The 19,525-nt window shown below is 34.3% G+C and overlaps 1 protein-coding gene across 1 annotated transcript; it reads left to right on the top strand.

The window, feature by feature from the left end:
- Window positions 1-120: 120 nt before the first annotated feature.
- On the top strand, window positions 121-15,959 carry LOC115232671 (epoxide hydrolase 4-like). Its single transcript, XM_029802690.2, has 7 exons — window positions 121-278; window positions 4,416-4,484; window positions 7,858-7,970; window positions 11,208-11,376; window positions 12,723-12,883; window positions 14,257-14,586; window positions 15,610-15,959. Exons 1-6 carry the CDS (start codon window positions 121-123, stop codon window positions 14,511-14,513), a joined length of 927 nt encoding a protein of 308 aa, XP_029658550.1. The 3' UTR covers window positions 14,514-14,586; window positions 15,610-15,959.
- Window positions 15,960-19,525: the final 3,566 nt, after the last annotated feature.

Here is a 19,525-nt window from a genome sequence, read left to right as displayed (position 1 = left end):
ATATATAAAAAAAGGGTCTTCAAGTCTTTGCTAACAGCAATCCTAACCACAAACATAACAAAAAATTACTTCAAGAGATCATAATGAGTTCAGTTCTAACACTGAGCTGCACAAAAAGAGATGGTGTATTGTAAACATGAAACAACTTTAAAGAAGTTCTTCATACCAACAACAGATACTAATATCGATGTAAGAATAGAATATGACATTCCTATTCCTCCTAGAAACTCCCATTGCACCACCACTTTTCATGCAGAAGTGAACATTGTTTGTAAAGAGTAAGTATCATTGTATGGTATTACTGCATTCTTATTTATACCCTATTGTATTTCTGGCACTTGTGCTAAGAGCACCATCCGAGCATGATCGTTGCCAGAGCGGCTAACTGACTTTCTTTGCCAGTGGCACGTAAAGGGCACCATTTGAGCGTGATCGTTACCAGCATCACCTTACTGGCACCTGTGCCAGTGGCATATGTGTAAAAGATTCGAGCGAGGTTGTTGCCAGTACCGTCTGAATGGCCCCCGTGCCAGTGGCACGTAAAAGCACCCACTACACTCATGGAGTGGTTGACATTAGGAAGGGCATCCAGCTGTAGAAACACTGCCAGATCAAGATTGGAACCTGGGGCAGCCATCTGGTTCACCAGCCCTCAGTCATAATTGTCCAACCCATGCTAGCATGGAAAGCGGACGTTAAACGATGATGATGATGATGACGACTGTACTGCACATATTTAAAAGGTGATATTTTCAGGCATAAAAGTTGTTGTTTATTGATTAATTATTTATTTGGAAAAAATTTCATGAGAAAGTATCTCAATTTAGAACAGGGAAACCACTGAAAAATATATGTCTATGTAATGGAATTCCACATTACCTATAAGATTTTGCCATGTTAGAATTAATGTAGCATAAACTTATGAAGTAGTGAGGGTTGAAATGAAGAGGTGTACATTTAATTTTAAAATGTTCTTATACACCAGAATGTGAAAGATACCAGCTGTGAGATTTCATCTTGGAGCAGAATCTCTCTACATATAATTTGTGTCAAATAAAAAAAAAGTGAAAATAAAACAAAAGCCGTGATCCAAGAGACATCAGCAGACTCCCAGACCCGATGTTTCAGCATTGGTTCACTTCCTCTGGGGCAGAGACCTCTTTACTCATCTGAAACTAGGCCAAACTTCTATTCTTATATACTCTTTTACTTGTTTCAGTCATTTGACTGTGGCCATGCTGGAGCACCGCCTTTAGTCGATCGATATAATTGACCCCAGGATTTATTCTTTGTAAGCCGAGTACTTATTCTATCGGTCTCTTTTGCCGAACCGCTAAGTTACAGGGACGTAAACATACCAGCATCGGTTGTTGGGGGGGACGAATACAGACACACAAACATACACACACATATATACATATATATACATATATATGATGGGCTTCTTTCAGTTTCCGTCTACCAAATCCATTCTCAAGGCTTTGGTCAGTCCAAGGTTATAGTAGAAGATACTTGCCCAAGGTGCCACGCAGTGGGACTGAACCTGGAACTATGTGGTTTGTGAGCAAGCTACTTACCACACAACCACTCCCACTTGCTGGTGTGTGCCATGGTGAGTTAAACTGAAATTAAATATAAGCACATGAGACTGATCTTCCTTGCTTTTCAGTAAACATTTTTTTTAATGAAATGAATACATTTATACCAATTAGGCTCAACTCAGTGCTTTAATAGGTATGATGGGTCAATATAGTCATTTTCAAGGGAACACAATTCTTGCCATTGTCAGAAATTTGCGACTCTGAGCAGTGGTTTCAATCCTAGTTCCCTTCACTCCTCATGGAGTTTTTGTGTGACAACATATCTCCAGCCAGCGGTTGCACACACTGTCATAAAACCTACTCTTAGACCAAATTCTCTTCAGTCCTCAACCACATCTTGATAACAAGACTGCTTCGCCTCCAATGGAAAAAAATTCTATCTAGCATAAAGTCGCATACTGGAAAATGTGGTCAAAGTTGCCATGTGTAATGTTTACTACATTACAACGACAAAAAGTTAAAATTCAGGTGAAGGGAGACAACTTCTAACACCCAGCATGAAGTTCTAACCCTTCCTCGCGTCTATTTCGAAAAATATTTATATTAAAATAGTTTTAACAAACAAACTGTGAAATAGAAAAAGATCGTTTATTTCAGCAGGATTTTCTTCACATAAGGAATTACCAAACGCCGATGAGGCTGTGAGTCCCCCCTCCCCATTTACTTGTTTCAGTCATTTGACTGCGGCCATGCTGGAGCACCGCCTTTAGTCGAGTAAATCGACCCCAGGACTTATTCTTTGTAAGCCTAGTACTTATTCTATCGGTCTCTTTTGCCGAATCGCTAAGTTACGGGGATGTAAACACACCAGCATCGGTTGTCAAGCGATGCCGGGGGGAGGGACAAACACAGACACAGAAACATACACACATATTTATATATATACATATATACGACGGGCTTCTTTCAGTTTCCGTCTACCAAATCCACTCACAAGGCGTTGGTCGACCCGAGGCTATAGTAGAAGACACTCGTCCAAGGTGCCATGTGGTTCGTCTGCAAGCCACTTACCACACAGCCACTCCTACACTGGTGCCTTTTTAAACAAATCTTATGATCAGAAGAAGAAGGATGGCATCCACGATTTTTTCAGGTCCTCCGATGCAAGAGAGAAGAAATGAGGAGGTTACCCTTAGATGAGATATCTGCTAAAGCGATACATGAAAGGCGTGTCAAACCGAGTGATTTACATTTAGAAAGAAAATTATCCGTAGACTGGATCTGTATCGGAAAATTCCAGTAGATCTGTATCAGAGACAAAATTATTAATATAACATAATAACAATATATTGAATTTACTCGTGTACAATGCGATTTCGAATATAATGCGGTCACTTAATTTTGTACCTGAAGACATTTTATCCTCTTATATACTTTTTTTTTTACACCTGACTACAATGCTGTCCACACCAGTACAGTCCCTCAAATTACTTACATTCCCATGCAATAAACCTTACTTTAATTTGATTTACTCAGCACAAGAATAACCTTTATAGGGAACCCAGAAATTTCTAAAAACAGTCGTTATAAAATTAATGTTGCCATCTTCAAAAAAAAAAAAAAGTTCCCTCATTTATTTCCAATAGATTAGTCACAAGTAGTGAGTTTATCTTAATCTATATATTCCCTCAAATTACTCATACATACTCTTGTACCATTTTGGAAATTGATGTTTGGCATTAAATTACTTGCAATATAGCAAATAAATACGATAGATATTTTTTTAAAAATATGTCTTTATATAATGGTGTAAATATAATTTCGAATTTTGGCGCAAGGCCAGCCAAATCGGGGAGGGGATAAGTTAATTACATTGGCCCTAGTGTTCAACTGGTACTTATTTTATCGATCCTGGAAGGATGAAAGGTGAAGTCGACCTCGGCGGAATTCGAACTCAGAATGTAAAGACGGTCGAAATGCCGCTAAGCATTTTGCCCGGCGTGCTAGCGATCCTGCCAGCTCTCCACCTTATATAATGGTGTAATGATATTTTCTCTGTTTAGATAACAGTTATGTAAAGGAATTTATTACTATTACAATATAAAGAGCCTGTTACTCCCCCACCCCACCATCTTCTGCTGTTTCGCCTCCCCCCCGCACCTTTTTTCCATTTCCTTTGTTTCTTTCTAATTAAATTCTGATGCAACTTTTGTTTCAGTTGAACTTCCTACCAAGTCAGAAGTGGTGTCAAAAGTATTGCGTCTCTGAGAGAAGAGCATAAAACTCCCTCACAGCAGCTGTCACTGCTTTCTGCACGAACGGACTTTGATCTTGTTTTTAGTTAAAAGCTACCGGAGTTTCTTTTCTTCATATCAGTTACTTAAAATGTCGATTATTTATGAAATATCCTGGGTTGTCATTACTCATTTTTTAACCTTCTTTTATACGTGTTTTGCGATAGGGAGACTGATTCTATCTTTCATCATAAACCCGTTCAGTATTTTCGGCGTATTCAACTTCAGGCGGGGTCCAATCTTTAAAGCTCCTCCACCTCAATGGAATGATGAAGAACTCGGGACCCACGGGTTTCTGTCACTCAGTGTAAGTTACACTTTTACTTTTGAACAACTCCTGATACGCTGCTTTATTGTGTATATTAGAAAATACGATTTAGACAATATCATATGTTCATTGAAATTTGAATAAAAACTAAAACGTGAGGCTTGTTGGTGCCCGAGGAGAAATCATCTGATGTTTTGCGAAATTCTCGTGAGCCCTCCCTCTCCTTTTTTTTTCTGCTATTTACTCTACTGGCTCCTGCTAAGTCTCCAACCGATTTTTAGTTTTATTTAGTAACTTTGGGGTGTTTACAAGTTATTATTGTGCGCTTCATGGTTGGTATTCCTGGCGCTATCAAATAGTTGAGTTCAGTAAAAATTACAGGTAAGACTCTGGCTTACTTCACCTGTAATTATAAAATCTTAATTTAAAAACATCATCAGATTTGTTTCACATTTTTGCTGATAAAAAATAGAAATTAAAATTTCATTATACTTATATACCATTTTGTATATATTTTAGGATCTTTTCTAAAAGATGGACAGAATTTTCTAGTTAACTAAACAATTTGAAACTTCGTATACTGGTAGAATGTGTCAAAAGAAAACATTAATTTCAACTAGATTTTTTGAGAAAATTGTATTTTGTAACTTTTACGTAGTTTAATTCTTCGAATTTTAACAAATTTGACCTAAATCCATTTGCTGCGTCTAAGTAAACAGCACACCACACACACACACACGCACACGTGCTATTCACCCATCACTCCTGTCTTCTGCAGGTGCTAGAAATAACAGCTATATCTCTTAAATCGATGAATTTCGTCGCCCAATAAAAATATAAACGATATTTTTGGACTTTTAAAACATGTTCCTATTCGTTCCGCTTTCGCAGGACATCAATTTTTTTTGCGGTTTCCACGCATTGTCTTGTTATTTCGGATCTTTTCTAAAAGATGGACAGAATTTTCTAGATGTCCTGCGAAAGCGGAACGAATAGGAACATGTTTTAAAAGTCCAAAAATATCGTTAATATTTTTATTGGGCGACGAAATCCATCTATTTAAGAGATATAGCTGTTATTTCTAGCACCTGCAGAAGACAGGAGTGATGGGTGAATAGCACGTGTGCGTGTGTGTATGTGTGTGTTTTTACTTAGACGCAGCAAATGGATTTAGGTCAAATTGGTTAAAATTCGAAGAATTAAACTACGTAAAAGTTACAAAATACAATTTTCTCAAAAAATCTAGTTGAAATTTTAATGTTTTCCTTTGACACATTCTACCAGTATACGAAGTTTCAAATTGTTTAGTTAACTAGAAAATTCTGTCCATCTTTTAGAAAAGATTTGAACTAATAAATTTCTCCCTCGAAAAGTTTTATATTTTCTCAGTTTTCATGTTATCATTTGTTCGTTCATTTTTACTTCTGTTTTTCAAGCTTATAATGGTTTGACAAATACATATTGAGATATTGTTTTACATCCAGATGTCCTTCCTGTTTTTAATCTTTACTTGTTTTTCATGTATTACAATTTTTATTCCACTTGTCTTTCAAAGTATCAAGCTGCAGGACAATTTGCAAGGAATCCTTGTGTTTTCTGCCCAATGCTTTTTGTGTGTCTTTATTTACATTTATAAAGATGTTAATTATATACACACACACACACAGAGGCTTCCATACAGCTTCCATCTACCAATTTCACACTCAGAGATCGTTGGTTGTCCCAAAGTGTCTTGCAATGAAATAGAGCTTGTCATTGTATGGAAAAAAAGGGATCTCTGTACCCCAAACAGCCTAGCCTACCACAAGTTTGTAAATTTTTCTAAACAAGTTTAATGTTGAAAGCTATAAAGTATGAACTACCAATAAAAAAACCAAACCAGTTTGAATGTGTAATGCATAGCAAAATCAGAAAAAGTTCTTTAGGCATGCTTACTGTTGACACAGTTTCTTCTTTTATGCTGTTGACATTCCTGGCTATTTTTCTTATTATTTTTGTCTCTCTCTAGTGTAGGGACAATGGTGTTATCAGTTAATGTCTTTTTTTTACTACACTTTCGTCAACAGCTAGCATACAACAAGTTGTCTCAACTTATTGTATGTAAATAATTATCAATTTACAAATCCTCAACATTTAAGGTCTCTGTCTCACTGCCATACAGCCTTGCAGTTCATACCCATGTATCATACAAACTACTTTTCACTTTGAGAGAGATATCCTTTACGACACCAACAGAGATAAAAGCTCCCTGAACATTCTCTAGCACATTCTTACCATCACTGTTATACCCTTTGGAACATCCGTTAATATGCTTATTAGATTACCTTGATAACAGAAGCAATTAACTATTTTCTAGGAAACCATCCCACATTGAAGAAGAACATTTTCCTGTCTTCTTTTACTGTTTATTACTTCAGTGCATCTGCTTCACACAAAGTCTGTTTTCTCTGTAAGCCTGCCTGCAATTCCACTATATCTCTTGTATATTCACAGTTTATAAAGTCCTCACTCTAAGGAATTGTTAGCTATATCCTTTCTGTATATCAAGCAAGGACAAGGCCTCATGATTCTAGGTTTTGCCTCCACTTCTAGTATCTTCTCTCTCATTCAACTACTGTTTTAGCTGTAAGAACTGGGTCATCAGCATATAGGCATTCTCACTGTGAATTCATATGAAAGTCCTGTGTATAATAAATTGAAAGGGACTCAGAATTGAGCCTTGAGGAATCCCTACATGTATACAAATTTCATTGCTGTACCCATTGTTGACTGTTATCTTCTTGATTCCACCTCTATACATTGTTTGTGTGGCTCTTACAAACCATTCATCTACTCCTAGCTACCTCAGTGACCACCAAACCACAGAGCAAGATAGCTTGAGAATGCCTTTCTCAGGCTGATGAATACTTGGCCATTGTCATATGCCTGCCACACATTGATGACACTACAATGAAAGTCTTCCCAATTCTCATTGGTATTCCTGAATGACCAAGAGCCTTTCCTTCCTTTATATTCTTAATTGCTTTTTGTATCAGGATTTTGTCAACTGGAATGACAGATCTCTGTTGGCATTACTCTAGAAAGATTCTCTTTCTCTCATGCATTATCCACAGCCTCCACAGCTTATGATAGCATCTTTCTGTCTCTTTCTTTTCAATGCCAATGAGAGTAAATGTGCAGGGCACAGTGGGTGGGAAGAGATGAAATTGGGGAGGTGAAGGTGGACTGGCAGTAGATTTATGCTGAGACAATAATGCTGAACTCTCATTCAGGATAAGAGCAGAGTGGAAGGTATTTGCCCTGATTAAATATGTGTTCAAAGCACATCTGGACAAAACCTTGTGTAGCTATCTCTTTAATTGTACCATTCTACCTGCACTTTTATATGCAAGTGGGATATGGACTACTGCCCAGGAGAAGGAACAGTGGATGGCTATGATACAGGTGACCACAGAAAGATCCATATTGGGGATATCATTGTAGGAGCATATCTGGAACCAGGTAATTTGTGAATAGAGTGGAGTGAATGAAGAGACAATGGAATAACAAAAGCACAATCTTCACTGGACTGGAAATTGTCGCAAGATTCACAAACAACAGGTGGAACTATCCAGACCACTCAAAGACAATGGAGAATGCATTGTGACAAGCACTGTGTGATAGTCTAATAGTCTGGTCAATAAAGTAAATATATTGTTAGATTTACTCAGTGAATATTAAATATTTTCTCAACTGATATGACTTTCCATTTCAGAGTTGTTGCTTTTGATCAAAGGGGATATTCACTCTCTTCCAAATTTACTGATAAGAAGGATTTCACATTTGAAAAACTGTCTGCTGATGTGTCTGAAGTTATTCAAACACTTGGTAGGTTCCAGCTAAAGACTAATTTTCTTGCTATTATTTCAATTTAAGTTAAGATGGTGAGCTGGCAGAATCATTAGCAAGATGGACAAAACGCAAAGCAGCATTTCTCTGCCCTATGTTATGAGTTCAAATTCTGCTGAAGTCAACTTTGCCTTTAATTCTTTCGTGGTTAATAAAATAAGTACCAATCAATTACTGAAGTCAATGTAATCAACTAACCCTTTGACCAAATTACTGGAATTGTGCCTAGAATTGAAAGGATTGCCATATATACTCATGTAAAAGTTGAATTTTTTAGACCATTTTTTTAAGGTCAAATTTATGGGATCGACTATTACATGGTTACTACTTTTGAAGGGGTGAAATTCAAGCTAGAATCCAAAGTACTGTATCAGCAGCAAAAGCCCAACTGATCTACAGTAATATTACCAATTCTATGCATCAAAACACATATTCTAGTAAATAGCAAAACCCATAAAGAAGACCTCAAAGTTATTATAGATATTTACACTTTCTCTTTTATTTGTATCCATCAAACTTATCAGATTAGCTGAGTGAAATCAATTTATATCTCATAATCATGTTATATTACCACTGGTAGCATTTCTACCTGGTACTAGCATGCCTACCGTAATATAGTGCATACAGCCGATACCTACTCGGCGTGTTTCACATCATAGGGTAAACAGTGTGTTGTGGGATGTGTATATGTTGTTCCCAACAGAGATGAAAAAAAAGGGGCAGAGTTCTGATTGAAGCAAGTACTAAAACCCCTCATAACTTTTTTTTTTTATTTTTACGAATTTTCACAAAATATTTTCTGATTCTGTCTTCTGCGTAATGGAATTAATGATTACTCTTTTACTTGCTTCAGTCAGGTGACTTGTGGCCATGCTGGTGCACCGCCTTTAGTCAAGCAAATCGACCCCAGGACTTATTCTTTGGAAGCCTAGTACTTATTCTATTGGTCTCTTTTGCCAAACTGCTAAGTTATAGGGACGTAAACACACCAGCATTGGTTGTCAAGTAATGTTGGAGGGGACAAACACAGACACACAAACACACACACACACACACATATATATACATATATACGATGGGTTTTTTTCAGTTTCTGTCTACCAAATCCACTCACAAGGCTTTGATTGGCCCGAGGTTATAGTAGAAGACACTTGCCCAAGGTGCCATGCAGTGGGACTGAACCACTCCTGCACTTTTTTTTTCAGATTATCCAAAAAAAAAATCTTTTTTAAATAAATTTTGTGAAAATTCATAAAAATAAAGTTATGAGGAGTTTTAGTGCATGCTTTGATCAGAACTCTGCCAAAAAAGTTTTAGGATGTCGTGTGCAGTTACCAGTAAATGTCTGTACTATAGTGTAGAGTTGTTAATCAGGAGCAGGGATTCCCAAAGTGTGTTTTGCAAAACCCCAGGATTCCTTGAAAGTTATCAGAGGTTCCACATTTTTAAAAATAATGTCAAAGGATTCTGTGGCAAAAAAAAAAAAAGTTGGGAACCATTGATCTAGCAAATAACTAAATGTTTTCAGGCTTACCAAAGTCATGCCTCCGTACGAATTCCTGCAGTGGTGTTTGCTGTTGTTTGCCAATAGTGCAGCCTGTGAAATATGTTTCTCATCATGTAAACAGACAAGTCTTTATTGTATCTGGAGATGAGGAAAATATAAAGGTTGCATGGAAACCACTGATCTAGCAATTAATTGAATGCTTTTAGGCTTACCAAAGTCATGCCTTTGTATGAATTCAGACTGGCATTTGCCAGTAATGCTGTCTGTAAAACACATTTCTCGCCATGTAAACGAATGTATGATGCATGTGTTTATTGTGCTTGAAGATGTGTGCAGGCTTGCAGCATATCCTGTGCATACATTTTAGTAATGGTGATGTAGCACCCATCATCAGATGTATAGTGCTCGCTATTAAATGGTGTTTTACTATAAGCACCAAGCATTCCACCTATAGAGCAGGCTACAGTAAGGTAGCCACACAATTTTGAAACAGTGTTGTTTCTACATACAGGATAATATGGTACATTGACCCACAAGTGTTGTCCTGTTGTTTGTGAAATACTAGGATCAACTTTTATACGGGGTCTATGAAAAATACCCAATATTTTGGCCAAAAATAGGGGGTCAACTTTTACATGAGATCAACTATTACTCAAGTATTTATGGTATTTCAATCTAAGTTAAATTAAATATGTTTATTTACTTGTATTAAATTTTTCAGTATGGTATAGATAATTCTTTAAATTAAGATTGTTTTTTTTTTAAGATTTCAACAGTTAATAAATGCACTAACAACTTTACATTTCAACCAAAGTTCTCCTGGAAAAATATATTTTAGAAATTATACTCCATTCCAACCCCAGCTCAAAGTTAGATTTGTAATTTTAGACTTTCAGATAAAGCGAATAGGTCAGTAGTTATTACTGATAGTACCATTTCAGAGTTCAAATCTTGAAACTGTCACCATATTTTATCATTCACAAGCATATTATGTATCAGTAAAAGTATGTAAATTATGTGAGGTGATGTATCTCCATTAGTTTTAACAATGAAGACTCAGTTGATCAGTCAACTAAGTTACCTGCTCATTGAATAAGCATGTAAGTGGCTGAGTATTCCACAGACATGTGTACCATTTGTATAATCAACAGGAAGAATTAGCATGACACAGTATGTGACAACTCTGTATTTTTGAAATACAGTTACTAAGATGGGCTTCTTCACAGTTTCCCTCCAATCAGTTTCACTCATTAGGCTAGGGTTGAGCTGAGGTAATTTAGTAACAGGAACCTTGTCAAAATACTTGGCAGTGAGATTGAACTGGGGGCCTTCATGTTTACAAGCAAACTTATTACCTATTCACCCATTCTATGTCAACAGAATACCGTAATAGTGTATGAACTACATTTTATTCAGAACACAACTACACCAGTCATCTTTAGAAGGCATTCAATTACATGCTTAACCCTTTCGATACCTTTTCATTACACATCCCCATTTAATTTTTAATGAATTTAAGTTTCAAAGTTCTCTCCCTTCCCTATCTTGACAAGACACTAATGATTTTTGTTCTTTTCATTTTAATTTTGATTTATTAAAAATTCATTATTTTCTCATTACATTGTGTCAATTTGCACTTGATAAGATTATTTCTTATATTCATGGGGCAAATTAAACACCTACAAGTTATCTTTTATTTATTATTATAGGTTACAAAGATTGTGTGCTTGTTGGCCATGATTGGGGAGCTCTAGTAGCATGGAGTACAGCTGCTAATTATCCTCATTTGGTTTCCAAATTAATCATTATGAACTGCCCACATCCAACAGTTTTTTCAAAGCATATTTGGAGCCATTTCTCTCAACTTAGAAAATCATGGTAAGAATATCACATTTTTTATTCACTTCAAAGCAGCTTTTCCGAAATGGAGTTCCTGGGAAGAGCTTCTATGGGTTCCACAACAAATACTGATATATATATAGGTAGGCAAATTGTATGTAGATGCATTTTTGAGTCATTTTTTTTTGTTTAATATTGTATTCATAATTAATTATACCTGCACAGAAAGACGGCAAAGTGGCAGAATCACTGGAGAATTGTACTAAATGCTTTGCTCCATTCGTTCTAAATCTTTGCATTGTGAGTTCAAATCCTGTTGAGGTCAACTTTATCTTTCACCCTACAGATGCTGATAAAATAAAATGCTGATCAAGTATTAGGACCAATGATCTTGACTGGCCCCTTCTCATCAAACCATTACACTTGCACAGTATATTCCCTAAGGTAGGGGAAACCTGGCCTCCATAAGTAATAAGGCCGCTTTACTGGTAATATGAATTCTTAACAGGAAGTTCTGACAAAACAAGGTCTTGGTTAAGATGAATTCCTTAAACTTTCTTTGTGACACCAGATTTAGGATTGTCAACCATTTTACTGTCAGTTTTATGATTTTTTTAATCTTCTGTGATATTTAAGAGAAAGGAAATAAACATTTAATCATTCTATGAAACAGAATGTCTTGGGGGTTCCTCATGAGTAAAATGTTTGGGAAATGCTGCTCTAAAATATTTTCTTACAATTTAACCCTTTAGCATTTTAGTTACTCTGCCAAATGTAGAGCTTTTTTATTCTTATAGTCTTGAATTAATCATGTATTGTCTCATAGCTTTGAGATTTTGATGATGCTCTTGTCCAGTTTTAGAATGTTATTGTATATTTTTGTTTATTAATGATTCTTGTTAATATTACAGTTGTTTTAGAAATATAGTGTTGTTTTCATTGTATTAATAATTAAATATTATTTATTATTATATTTGTTTTATTTAATTTTGCTAAAATAAATCTTTGATAATGTGTTAATTTTAAATAATAGATATTTACGATTGATTTGCTGTAAATTATTTTAGATGATTGAGTAAATACTGGTTGAATTGTAGGGTAGGTGTGAGAGGTTAGATCAGGCCAGTTTGAACATAAAACAGATGGAATATTTTGGCCAGATATGGCTGGTTTAAATGCTAAAAGATTAAACAAAATATCTAATGTAGTTACAAAGAGTAGAAAGTTGGTTCTCCCAACTTTTTCTTTCATAAATTCTTGATACCCAAAGTTTGTTTAAATGTAACATACATTTGCTGTTCAATATTGAATTAAATATCAACGCATTCAACATTGTCATTTTTAATTAAGGTCTTAATTACACCCCACTCCCTCTTTTGCTACAGGTATATATTTTTCTTCCAAATGCCATATATCCCAGAATGGATGTACTCGCTCAACAGATTTGAGGCTTTTTCTAGAGTTTTCACCAGTCGTGTTGGAGTCAGAAGTGAAAATATGACAAAGGATGATATTGACATTTACAGATATGCATTTTCCCAGCCAGGTGAGCGAATCAGTCAGAATATTTTGACTGGATTATGAAAAGCTACATGGAATTCTAAAGATAATGATAGCAGTCATTTTTATGCATAATTTTCGATTTTAATTTCACTCAATTTTTTCACATTACTTTCACACACACACACACACACACACACACATGTATAAAATACTTTATTCTAATACTTCTATGACTGATACTTTTTTCCGTTGCTTTTATAAATGATATCTTCATGATTTAAAAGGATAACTTTTCTGGGTATTTTATATATTTTTAAAATCAAACCTTTACATTGATTAACCCTTTCGTTACAGTATTTATTTTGGGATGCTCTGTGTTTCTTTCAATTAATTCTAAATATAACAAATTTAGTAAAATAACTTAGTTATCATTAAGCTAGTGTCAGGAACATAAATTGTGACTAAAGTTTGGTGGAAGGTTTTAATTCAAAACTTATGGAAACAAGACATTTGTACTCAGAGCCAGAGCCAGTTTCAGCCGGGTTGGTAATGAAAAGGTTAAGATGTGTATTCATATAAAATTTAGTCTTTTCATTTGTAAACATTATCTTTCAATTTTTTTTATTTCCTTTTTATTTCACCCAAAATTTATTTGGATGTAGGACTCCAGCTTTACTAAAAATCTTATAACTACATTTTATCTGGTCATTTGACTTTCTTCAGACCTTTACATGAAATAAGTATTTATGTATCTAGTCAACTGCTAGCTAAGAAATCTGGTGTTACAAAGGCCAATGTTACAAGTAATTGATGTATTCACTAGTACTATATAACTTTTATTTATTTTTAACTTTGTCATTGCTATAGTATTATTTTCTGCAACTTAGACCATATTTAACAGGTATTAGTAAGACTCATTCTTTAGTACTTGCACCAAGTTTTATAAGCTTACGTTAGATTCATTAGTTATACATAGATGCACAGCTTTTACCCTCATATATTGTGTTAATTTACTAAAACTAGAGTTATGCTTAGCACTTACTTACAAGTAAGTATTCAATTAGCTATTCTCACTTCTTAGTTTGCTGAACAGGTAAAGTTTTTAAGGTTGCTAAATGATATTCATAGTAAAAATCATCCTCTAATGTCCATTTTTCATGCAGGCATGGGTTGGACAGTTTGAAAGGAGCTGGCCATCCGAAGAACTGTCCAGGCTCCCAGGCTCCAATTGTCTGTTTTGGCATGGTTTCTATGGCTGGATGCCCTTCCTAATTACAGAGAGTTCTGGCTGGTTTTTATATGGCACCAACACAGATGCCTTATATGTGGCACCAACAATGATGCTTTATTGTCATTATTTAAAGGTTTTTCTTCAGTGACTTAATGAATCTAAATCTGTGTTCTTTTTCTTTTCAGGAGCAATCACAGGACCCATCAACTATTACAGAGCAAATTTTCTTAATAGACAGGAAAAACTATCTAAAAACATTCTGAAAATGCCAGTACTTATTATTTGGGGAAAGCAAGATGCCTTCCTCAACCATGAAATGGCTGCAGAATGTAGTAAATATGTTAATAATCTTTTGATAAAATACATCGAAGATGCTACACATTTTGTTCAACTGGACCGACCAGAAATTGTTAATAATATCATGTGGCAATTTCTTAATTAGTTACCAAAATATAGTTACTTCTAATACTGATTAATCACGTGTATACTTACAAAAATGACTTGTTTTGTAACTTCAAAGTCTTTCTAATGTTGATTTTTTTTTGTTACTGAGTGAGAAACTTGAAAAGTGTACTAATGCAATATGCTGCAAAAGTTACACACACACACACACACACACACACTTCTAATTGATCCTGTTGTAAAGATGACTTTCAACTCTAGACAATCCACTTTGTTTTCTAATAAATTTTGTGTTTATGACTTTGGAATAAATAATTAAAAAAAACTCATCTGTATTTCTTTAAATTAATTTATTCTTGAATTGATAACAATATTCTATATTCTCAGGCATTTGAATTTTCCTAAACAATAGAATAGCAAGTTGGATTCAGTATCTCATGGTCACACTTTCTAACTCTGTTGCATCAGAAATGTATATTAGTTATATAGTGGAGTTTATCAGCTGATCCCTTTCTGAAAAAGAATTAGCTTTCTGTTTGTGTCATGGTTGGAATGTTTTTGCATGTTCATATGTTTACCCTTCACCGTTCTGTCTCTGCAATGTTTGATGCTGCTGTCTCTGGGACTGTAAGTTTCTATGTGCACCAACTACATTGGATGGTCAGCAATATATATATCAGAAAGTTGTATTTTGTGTATTTTTAATTCTTATACAAATATCAGCTTTTGACCCCAAAAGTTCAATTGACACCGAGGCATTTATCAACACCCTGAGTAGTTACATCAACTCCCAGGGATTGATATCACCACTTTGGAGACCCTTGGTTTACACCAAAAGCTGGATTTCATTGGAAAGCCTAATTAGTTCAATTATCCAGGCTTAATCAAAGCTTGAGCGTATGCAACTACATGGATATTAAAATCTCTTGTTGTAACATAAAGAACTTCATAAATATTAAATCTTATAGATGCATTTTCAGTTGCAATATGCATTGGAGATCAATGTGTTACAATTTGTATATACATCTCTATCCAAGGAAGTTTTTTTCCAGGTTTTTCCAGAGATATCAATGACTAAACAATATTTCAAATTACTTTCTTTTAACTAGGTGGAAATTCATAGATTCACAGAATCCACCTGGATATCGTTTATTCCATGGAAGGAATGTGAAATAGCTTCAGCTGGGAAGTGAGACCTGCTCAAGGTCTCTGCATGTTAGGTTACTATTTTGTACTCTGTACCATTCAACAATATTCTATAAATAATTTTATGTGTAATTGACTGGCTGATTATCAATGTAGGTTGAAGGAACATCTTTTTATCAGTCTGTTTTCTAATGTATAAATATTCAAATATTGTAAAGATAAGTTCTACGTAAGCCACGTCTATGACCTAATACTTTATTTCTGACTGAGGTCAGTATTATGTCATTTATGTTACTAATACCCTTGTTGTTTCAGTAAAATAAATTTAAGAATATAAATAATTTTATCATGATTTCAATGTTTTAGATAAAATCATTTGCTAACTATTCATTTATATCAAATACAAAGGTAGTTTATTCACATTTCATGTGCCTCTTGTAATTAGAATTTATTTTTACCTGTTTTACACCTGCTTTTTTAAAATGGTTTCAAATTTTGGCACATGACCAGCAATTTTAGGGGAGAGATTAGTTAATTACATTGACCCTAATGCTCAATTGATACTGAAAAGAGGATAGGCAAAGTTGATCTTGGCAGAATTTGAACTCCCTACATGGGAGGTAATGCAAACCTACCAAAAACATTGTGTTGCTGTGAGTTCTTTGGAGTATTTATGTAGCTATGGAGTGTGTGTAGTGGTACTATATGCATGGGGGCTTATATTGGGGATGGGTGGGTGGAAAAGAATCTATTGGGTCTTCTCTGCTGTCCACCCTCAATATAAGCTTCCACACATATAGTACCCCTACATACACTCCATACCTGCATAAACTCTCCAAGGAATTTAGCCAAAACATAAGCAGAAAACATACAAAAACACAGATGCTTAGGATGCACCCTTTGGGCACTTTCCTCTGAAAATGCTACACATATTGTACCACAGTGTACATTCCAACCCTACTAGAACACTAATCCTAAACAAACATACACACTTTTCCAGAAAACTCTTGTCAGCTTGCAACACTACCAGAGTCTGTGTTTTGGTGCCAAAGGACATAACTTTTAACTTAAACTTGCTCAGTTCATTTCGTTGTTTTTTTTTTCACAGCAATTACAAACTGGATGTGACTTTTCACCTCCAACAATAGAGAGCAGTTGGCACATGTCTTTCCATAACTACCATCTCTGAAGAGTGCAAGGTTACATAATCAGCTGTTATCTAAACACGTTGTTGAACCCCCAGTGCGAAACTGATTGGTAAGATCAGCCACGATGGATGTATAATACTGAACACTTCGATTAATGTACCCACTCTATTGATAAATATACAAGTGCTTATTTTTTCTAATTTATGGATTCTTTGTCGATGTGGACACTTTTAACATACGAGGTAGCATTGTCACAGGAACAAAAATGTAATGTGTTCATTAGAAAGTAGCTAGGCCTACTTCAGATATTGAACTGGGGAAGGTACTAATGGTGATGATGATGCTGAGAGAGTTGAAGGAGATGGAAATCAAGTGTAATCGACCAGATGTGAAAACGGCCAAGAAGTGGAAAGCAGAAACTGACGACGTTCTGTCTTCTCTTGCACACCGAGATATGGTGGGTGCAATGCAAGTTCATCGGAAGGGACTTGGTTTTGGTGCAGATCAGTTTAGACCATTTGCAAGTATGATGCAGAGTGAATGCAGATCTGTTGTTAGCAACAGCATCAAAATGAGGGAAGCAGAGAGAAGAGAGTTTCATTTGATCCACTGCATTCAACAAGGACAGATGATGAGATGGGAGGAAGATGTTGTTGAGAGGAAAATAAGTTGGGATGAGTTATGGAGGTGGACCACATCTAGGATAAGTTTTCTGATTCGTTCATCCTGTGATCTTTTGCCATCACATGTAAATCTAGTAAGATGAACCATCTCAGAGAATGATATATGCAAATGTGGAAAGGTCAGAACAGTGAGAACAAGACAGTAAAAACAAACGGTGAGGGCCATTAAGCCAAGACAATAGAAAAATTATTATGAACACCAGGACAAGCTATGAATGGAGGACATGCTTGTTCTTGTTATCACTTTCACCTTCTGCAAAAAATCCTAAATTTTATTTAATTTGCTTTGCGGGAAGGACTGTTTCAACGAAGTCGTGTATTGTCCATGCCTTCGAAACGTGGAGTAGATGAAACAGAGACAACTGAAGAAGGAGAATATTCTTTATGTTGTATGTCTCGTTTCTCTGTTTGTTTTTTTCGTTGTTTGAAAAATAGTTCGTTTTCTATGTTTTTGTTTTTATGTTTGCGTTTCTCATTATGTTCAACGTTTTTTTTATGTCTTGTACCCATATATGCATGTATATATACATATATATGTAGGTATGTACAGATATGTATGTATATATGCATATACTTATATATTATTTATATTATCTATATATATATATGTATATCATTTATATACATACATACATATGCACACACACACATATATATATATATATATACATACATACATACATACATACATACATACATACATACATACATATATACATGCATATATTTACATATATATATATATATATATATATATATATACAAAATAAGAAAATGGAGAAATACATCCAAATCAAATATCAACTACCAGATGATCTTAATATCATGTAAACCGAATGCTTTTATTTCTCATTTTGTATGTATATACAGATATTTAATGCTTTGCATGGTACTTTAGTACTATTGTGGTCCTTGGTTTTGCTATTATATCGCTAATAATGGGATCTATATATTGTTTTGCTAGTATTGGTGTTATTAATAATAAGAATAATAATATTGGTAGCATTAGTGGTAATGATGTTAACATTAATGACATTTTGTAAATTAAAATAAATTAATATAATGTACTCTTGACTCTGTATATCTGCATTTGGGTATTAATATGTGTATGTTTTTCTACATTGTGATATCACAATATTAAGTTGAAAAACTATAACATTGAATATGGAACATATGTATGTTTATTGATTTATATTATTTATATTATCATGTATGTGTATATGTATATGTATAGGAGTATAAGTATATGCACTCATATGTATATGTATATGATTTATTATGGGTATGTACCCACACTTATATGAGTGTATATGTAATTTGGTTTGTATTTCATAATCTCCGAAGAGGCCTTAGGATATTTTTGTAAATGTCTCATTTATAACTACATTTTGACCTACCACACATGGCTAATATGAGTAAAATGAGACATGCTTATCTGCATGGCCGAAACAGCTGTAAGATGTAGTTTATATTTATATTTATATTTATTTATATTTATATTCTCTTATACATATTGTACTTACTGTATCATATTACTCCTTCACGTACACTGTTTTGTTCTATATTATTATGTTTGACCTTAAAGTTTCTTATGTGGTGGTTTAATAAAGTATGTGATTGGGTATTATCTGGAAATTGATATTTGATTTGGATGTATTTCTCCATTTTCTTATTTTGTATTATGAATTTGTGGTAAAACATTTTACCTTTGCCCATATAATACAGTAAATGAATTAATTGCATCGCAATTCTTAACATTTATGTATTAACTTTGTTGGGTACTTCACTAGCAGTATATTGGATATATGTTATCCCATGGAGGGTTGCATTTACAACCCCTATCTCAATTTGTATATATATATATATATATATATAAATATATAAATAAATATATATATATATAAATATATATATATACATATATATATATATATATATACATATATATATACATATATATATATATATATATATATATATATATATATATATATATATATATATATATATATATTATATATATTCATATATATAGATGTATACGTGTGTGTATATATATATATATATATTGCCCA

The sequence above is a fragment of the Octopus sinensis genome, linkage group LG2 (genome assembly GCF_006345805.1).
Source record: "Octopus sinensis linkage group LG2, ASM634580v1, whole genome shotgun sequence".
NCBI classification, from domain to species: domain Eukaryota; kingdom Metazoa; phylum Mollusca; class Cephalopoda; order Octopoda; family Octopodidae; genus Octopus; species Octopus sinensis.
Note: the sequence above shows the minus strand (reverse complement) of the source record. Positions and strands in the feature narration are given on the sequence as shown.

Coding starts and splice junctions, on each gene's coding strand:
- LOC115232671 (XM_029802690.2), top strand. CDS start 121: ATGGTGTATTGTAAACATGAAACAACTTTAAAGAAGTTCTTCATACCA. Junction 4,485..7,857: donor GAGTTCAGTAAAAATTACAG/GTAAGACTCTGG, acceptor TTTCCATTTCAG/AGTTGTTGCTTTTGATCAAA. Junction 7,971..11,207: donor TGAAGTTATTCAAACACTTG/GTAGGTTCCAGC, acceptor TTATTATTATAG/GTTACAAAGATTGTGTGCTT.